Below are 7,224 nucleotides of genomic sequence, written 5' to 3'. Positions count from 1 at the left end.
GGACTTAGCCAAGGTGATTCTGGCAATTATCCCAATGTTGGCAGATCTCATGCTCTCCACAAAACTAGCATCAATGTTTATCTTAATATACCCTTGGTCCGGTGGTTTCCAATTACGATGAGCCTTCGCGATTGGTGTGATGTACCTCCCATTATCAATCACCCCCTTACCTTTGATGCTTAAGTCAACTTGCGCACAGTTTTTGACATTTGTGAAAGATTTTCAGTAATTTCCCACAAAAGTGACAGAAGCACGTAAGGATTCTTTCCCCTTCCCAAAGATCATATCATTTCTGAGATGCCAAGCTCTCCAAAGCATGAATAAAACTTGATCACGTTCTGGCGACCCCAATTGATCAAGCAGAATAAACATCCAGTCTGGCCCCGTAAATCTGAAAAGCTCCTCGGCAGGAATATTCCACTCTTCTCTCATAGCAAAACGAAAGCACGCACCTTTGGGCAAGACACAAGGGCATGGAAAGTACTTTCATCCTCCATCCCGCATATAGTACACATACCTGACACCGTTTGGTGATGAATAACTCTGTTTACCTGGGTCACAAACTAGGTGTTGTTGTAGGCCAGCAACTACAGGAGCAAAGAAGAACAAGATTATTTGATATGTGTTGGCTATGTCCATAGTTTTCTTCACTTGTGCAACCGAGCGTTGCCCAAGTGAAGGTGTGAGGGAGGAACCGGCGCAGCGAAGCGCGCGACATGCTTCTAGTATAAGTACTATGTGCAGACTAAGGTGTTTTCTTGTGATATGTCTGGTAAAATCATGTGCTACTAAGTAAAAGATAGTAGCATAAGATCAACAATTCATGCTGATACCAACAACAAAGAAAGTTTTAAGAGGAGGCTTACGGCATATGGATTAGATGGTAATAATTGTTTGCGGTGTTAACCCAAATGGGCAAATAAGTAATGTCAATTATGTCAATTTTGAACTAAATAACGGGGAGCACACACAAATTACAATCAATCCAAGCAGGGTATTAGAGTTCTAGACAACTTCTTTAGACCTATGGTGGACTTTAGTTTTTGCTGCTGCTAGCGGTGGCACCACAACTACTGCTAGACTTTAGTTTTTGCCGCCGCTAGCGATGGCACCACAACTACTGCTAGACTTTAGTTTTTGCCACTGCTAGCAGTGGCACCACAGTAGTAGTATGGACGTATGGTTTGCTGCCAACACCAATAGTGTTCATGGGAAAGGAATTTTTGGGGACACAGAGAGGGGGGTGGTTGACTTAAATTAAATGGGCTCTGTATACTCTTACGTGTCATCGGGATAACAGATAAAACACTCACATACACCATAAGGCCTTCACCTAGCTACGTCAGATCAAGATGATGTTTTCATTGAGATTGATGGCTACCGAGGACCAGTTTTACCTGGCATTGGCAGCTTGATTTAGGGTGAGGATCACAATAAATTAATAGAGAGAGAGAAAATCTACACTACAACAATAGTTGAGAGATGAATATGCAATTATCTCTTATTGAAATGATGGGGATTTGTTGCATACGTAGAATGCTTTATTGCATATACATGCTTGAAACCTAACAATGTTTTGTGCACGTTTTTTCACGGAACACGGAGAAAACATTGCAACGACATTGTGTACACACAGTAAAATATTGCAAGTGGAATTTCATGTTGCAACAATTGGATGCTCTAACTTCAAAAGAAAACAATTGGATGCTCTAAATTTTACACATAAGTGGGATCAGATGTCCTGGGAGACGGCCGGTCGGGCAAGAGGAGCACCCGGTCGAGTCCTCTAGCCCGGCGCCTAGCATAGCCCAAATGAACCTCCCATTTGATTGCAGTCATAGATTGGTAGTATCTCTTATTCTCTTTCTTATGTTCCTGGACCACAGAATTGTTACAAACTTGCATTGCTCAATTTATCCAAAGGACAGCAATAACATTGCCATTTCTCTAAGAGAGAAGTGCATATTACACCCCTCAACTCTAGGCCTAATCTAATATACAACCTCCAACTCTAAAACCGTCTAATCTGCAACCTCCAACTCTTAAAACCGGCCAAAATTCAACCCTCCTCTCCCCTTGACCGGGTCTGACCCATTGACTGATGAACAGTAAATTTGAAAAAAAATGGAAAATTCAGAAAAATAAAAATAAAAAAATGTAAATTCAAAAAATAGTTGGGAACAAAATTTTAAAAATAATTTCGACTTTTCCACCGTGCGAACAGTAATTCAAAAAAAGTTCGAACTTTTGGAACGAAAATTTTCCCTCGGTCACTTTTCACGCAGTGAAAAAATGATTTTCCTAATTTTTTTACTTTTTTGAATACTGTTCACGCTGTTTACAGTAATTCAAAAAACAAATCCCGGTGAATTTTGTTTCCAATTTATTACCTCCGGGTACATGTAAAAAAAACTGAATTTTTAATACTGTTCACTGGTGAAAAGTCGAATTTATTTTTTAAAATACTATCCCAATTTTTTTTTTGAAATACTGTTCATCCGGAGGCAAAAAATGCTTTCTAAAATTTTATTTTTCTGAATTTTCATTTTTTTTTTGAACTTACTGTTCATCAGTCAATGGGTCAAACCCGGTCAAGGGGAGGGGAGGGTTGAATTTTGGCCAGTTTTAAGAGTTGGAGGTTGCAGATTAGACGGTTTTGAAGTTGGGGGTTGTATATTAGACTAGGGCTAGAGTTGAGGGGTGTAATATGCACTTCTCTCTTTCTCTAACCCAATCAGCATTGACCTTTGATCTAACCCAATCAGTACATGTACAAAACAGAGTTCAAGAGAGCGTGATTCTGTGCTTGTGCAGGGTTAATCCTGTCTCATCCATACGGCGCAAAGATCTCATATAGTACGATCCCAACCATCCAACCATACCTGCTTTATTTCTTGAACACAATTTCTGATGTATATATATAACACAGTTTGTCGAGGCACCAACCAGCCACACTGAACACAGTATCAGCAACAACAACATTTGAGATAACATTAGAAATGGGCCAAAGAGGAGGTACTGGACTGCTTAAAAAGTCATTTTCAACAGCCACCCCCTTCTCTTTTTTCTCCTGCCCTCGGCTCTTAGCAAGAGCCTCTTACAGTACTAACTAACTAAGCTCCTTATTCAACAATCAAGCCGCGGTGAATCGGGAAAAATAGGTCCGCCTACTAGAATCACAACAACGAAGATACTGTGGGGCTGTCAACCGCAAGACCCATGGTGTTCAGTCCGTTGTCGACGTAAACAGTCGATCCAGTGATGGCAGAAGCCAAAGGAGACACCAGGAATGCTGCCGTGTTCCCGACTACATCTGTTCAACATGCCAACATTGTTATAAGATATCATTTCTTAGAAAAAAGTTGCATGTCTTTGTGGAAATAAAACAAGGGAAGGAGTCGGTGAGTTATATGTAGACAAAAATCATTTTAACCTGCCAGAAGCTCCTTCTGCAATGGTGCATTGACATAAGAGTACTCGATCATCTTCTCAATGAATCCAATTGCCTTGGCTGCTCTGCTTCCCAGAGGACCTACATATGCATCCAAGAAATCACAATGAAGCAAATTTGATACACTTCCAAGTGCTGCCAAACTGTTTAACAGCTAAACAAAGCAGATTACCATGGACGAGTAATGTAACTATGACATGTTTAAATGACTTGAGCAAACATCCAAGAAAATAGTGATTGATTGCTTAGATAGTAACTAAATTGTACAAAATGCAATTTAAGTGCACTCGTTTATTATGCTAGGTTTCCTCCAAGATAAGTTAGCTGTCAGAAACCGTGTTTCTTCTGAAAAAGGATACCTGCAGATATGGTGTTAACTCGGATTTTGCCTTTGCGTCCAGCTTCAAAAGCAAGTACCTACATAAATTTGGAAAAAAGTCAAAAATAGTATTAATCATGCAAAACAAAGACCTCATGTTCAAAAATGTGCTTTAGTATTGCAGAGATAATCCTACTTTTGTATCACTCTCAAGAGCTGCTTTAGCTGAGCTCATGCCACCGCCATATCTATAAGCAAAAAACCATCAAATTAATAACAAGCAAAAATAGCTTGAAAATTAGCTTATCTCCGTAGATCTTCAAGAAATATTTACCCAGGGATTGTCCTTTCAGATGCAATGTATGTTAGCGAGATACTAGCACCACCTGCAAAATATTTTAACCCATGAGGCGGTGAAAATATAATGGCTATGAGGTTCTGTCCAAGAACACATTATTTTATTAAGCTGGGCAGAGTTAATAAATGGTGAAAGAACTTTTCAGTACTGATGTCCACTTAGAAGTTCCATGCAAATGTGACATGTTATAAGAGCCAAACAACATCTCCACCATGATTCACATGCAAACTAAAGCTAAAATGAGACCACATGCAGGAAAAGAAGGTTTGATCCTAGAAAAGTGGATTTTATGCCAACATCTCATGTGGACTATAAGTTGTATCACAGAGGTTGGCATTTGCATTGAGATTCATGCTAGAAGGTAGATCCAAATTTGAAACAAAAATAAAGCATGAAAAGGTCTCAAATTAAATCGAGTGGTAGTGGATTTGGCCAGGGAAAAATACAGTATGAAAGACAACTATATGAATACTAGCATAGTACTGAAGGGATGTGCATTACCTGGATTCATGATAGGAAGGAAGTGCTTAAGTAAAGAAACAAAGGAGTAACTGGATGCCGAAATTGCAGCAAGATACCCACTTCTTGAGGTTTCCAGCAAAGGTTTTGTAACCTTCAAGCATAAAGTTAGGTGGTTTTTCAGTGAAGGTGCTACAAAAATATTGAGTACGATGTCATGCATGTGCGTGTGCAAACATAAATGTAAAAAAATACGGAGAGGCTACCTCAGGACCATTAGCAAGAGAATGCACAAGAATGTCAATGCTGCCATATTCCTTCTTAACTAATTCGGCAGCTTCCTGTCAAGTGAGCAGATTCATATATTAGTCCAACTCAAGCTGTTGCAGAACAGATCGTATTTGTTAAATTGGGAGAGACGCCAGAAGTGGAACATGCTTTGCAATGAGGCCCATAGGGCTAATATATATTGCCACAAGGATGACCTACCACTAAAAATACCACTTATATGTTACTACCGTTACCACCTCAAATTCAAGGCACATGCAACCGCGTTGAGTTTGGAAGGGGTAAAGTTTATGTGATATAGTAGAGATGGTTATAATTGTGTCCCTTGTAATCCTAACATGCACTCATTGTTACACGACTAACCTTAACACATAACAATATTGTGCATGATGTTGTTTTGAAGCAAATTCAAAAATTAGGTAGTCATATATGATGGAGATGGTTTCATAGACATACCTTCACAGTCCAATTTGACGATCCTGCATACCTTTTGTTTGTTTTGACCTAACATAGTGAAATACAATGTTCATCAGAAAGCCATAGTGAAAAACAAACAAGGACATACACAAAAATAGAGCATTACATCTTCAGGAACATCCTCCGGTGAATCATAGACAGCATCCAGTGGGTAGACTTTAACAATCTCCATAAGAGATCCATCAGGTAGCCTGTACCAACAGCAAATTAGTCAACTGTAAAAAGATAAGTGTTTAGAAATATGTGGTGCACCGACTAAAACTAGAAATAACTATCCAGACTTCCAGAGCTATAGTACAGACTTCCGTGATTCGTCAAATTTTCCCCGCCTCAGGCTTGTCTCAAATATGTTAAGTGCCTGTCAAAGGTACAATTATCCATGAGGCAATCCATCAACAAAAGCTTCCAGAATGATGGACACAAGGGTCAGATCAACATACAGGCACCCATGTACCAACAAGAATTTCAGCACCAGCTGCGGCAAGAGCCTTCGCAATTGCCCAGCCATAGCCGTTATCATCAGCAACCCCAGCAATAAATGCCCTTTTCCCTGAAAGATCACAGCATGATGAGAAAAAAATATAGTAATGAGAAGGCTTTATGCTATCTATCAAATCCAGTTTTCTGAATAATGAGTTACACACTTTCTTAGTTTTTTTAGTGCGAGAACACGAGCACCATTACATATTCGTAATCTCAAAACAGTAATATAAATGGACCTCCTCTAAACCTATTTACGTAATTTTCATAGTGTCAGCAATTCATGCAAATAAAACTACATGAGGTTACTGATTAGTAGGTACAATGAAACCTCCCCCAATTTTTTTGATAAACTTTTGAAGTACCCTGGGGTAGTAAGCTGAATGCCAGCTTTCAGGTAATGTGATTTAGAGCAACATGGCTTCTTTTTCACCGTTTTGGCAAACAAGCGATAAAATACAGTCCCCGGGAAACCCACTTTTCAGTTGTTGCCGATAAGAGAATTGTAGTTTTCCAGGAATCAGGACTATAACGAATTAATCTCAATAGAAGGTTCAAATATATCACGTACACACCTAAGTCGCTAAACTCCAAAGTAAGCGAATACGATCCCCTATGCGTCATAAACTTATAATGAATCAAGGATGGAATTTCAGCAATCAGTTGAAGTGGTATGCATGAACCTGACTGTGTTTAGAAAGGGGAGCAGCATATACTAAAAGGTGAATGATATTAACTACTAGTAGTACACTAAATCTGTATGATTATCTCACGATCCAATAAAACCGAAACAGAATCACAACAAGATGTGATGTCGAATTACATAATTTTTCTTTACATGCATAGAAGTACCAGAACATAATTGCCACCATTCCCGACACTGCTCACCTCTAAGATCGATGGGCAGCCCGGAAGAGCTACGTTCTCCTGACACCGCTCTTACGGCGACGGCGCCGCTCCGGGAAGAACCAAGAGACCTGGAGCAGGAGATTCTGGGGCAGCTCGCGAAGCTACCAGCGCCGAGCGCCAGGTCAATCCGTGAGACGGCCGCCCTCGAGGCGAGCATGCTCTGGGAGGCCGAGACGCAGAGGCGCGCGGCCAGCATCTGCACGCCGGCAGTTGCGCAAGGGGCCATCGTCCGTGCTGGCAGCTACGAGCCTGTTCAGTCAGAACACCACAAATTCATCACAGCAAGAAAGGATCTCGCGACAAGGATAAAGGCACGGCCAGAATCAGCGACGCCGGCCGGAAACGGCGGACCGGCTCGCAGCTCGTGCCGGGCCGGAGGATCTCCTCGGGCGAAACCAGCCGGCAGGCGGCGCAGGGCAACAGGCGGGGTTCCGTGGATCGGGGGCGGAGGTGAGGCGGGAGGCGGTGGCTTACCTCGGTAGA

General features: G+C 41.1%; 1 protein-coding gene across 1 annotated transcript; it reads right to left on the bottom strand.

Annotated features, from left to right (window-relative positions):
- Positions 1–2,854: 2,854 nt before the first annotated feature.
- On the bottom strand, positions 2,855–6,986 carry LOC119330092 (enoyl-[acyl-carrier-protein] reductase [NADH] 1, chloroplastic-like). The gene is made up of 12 exons (XM_037603202.1): positions 6,721–6,986; positions 5,793–5,902; positions 5,655–5,710; positions 5,459–5,543; positions 5,332–5,379; positions 4,854–4,928; positions 4,630–4,741; positions 4,105–4,156; positions 3,967–4,018; positions 3,811–3,868; positions 3,434–3,532; positions 2,855–3,313 (listed from the first exon to the last, which is right to left on the bottom strand). Exons 1-12 carry the CDS (start codon positions 6,965–6,967, stop codon positions 3,177–3,179), a joined length of 1,131 nt encoding a protein of 376 aa, XP_037459099.1. The 5' UTR covers positions 6,968–6,986; the 3' UTR covers positions 2,855–3,176.
- Between the last annotated feature and the right edge of the window lie 238 nt (positions 6,987–7,224).

Source organism: Triticum dicoccoides, chromosome 7A (genome assembly GCF_002162155.2).
Source record: "Triticum dicoccoides isolate Atlit2015 ecotype Zavitan chromosome 7A, WEW_v2.0, whole genome shotgun sequence".
NCBI classification, from domain to species: Eukaryota; Viridiplantae; Streptophyta; class Magnoliopsida; order Poales; family Poaceae; genus Triticum; species Triticum dicoccoides.
Note: the sequence above shows the minus strand (reverse complement) of the source record. Positions and strands in the feature narration are given on the sequence as shown.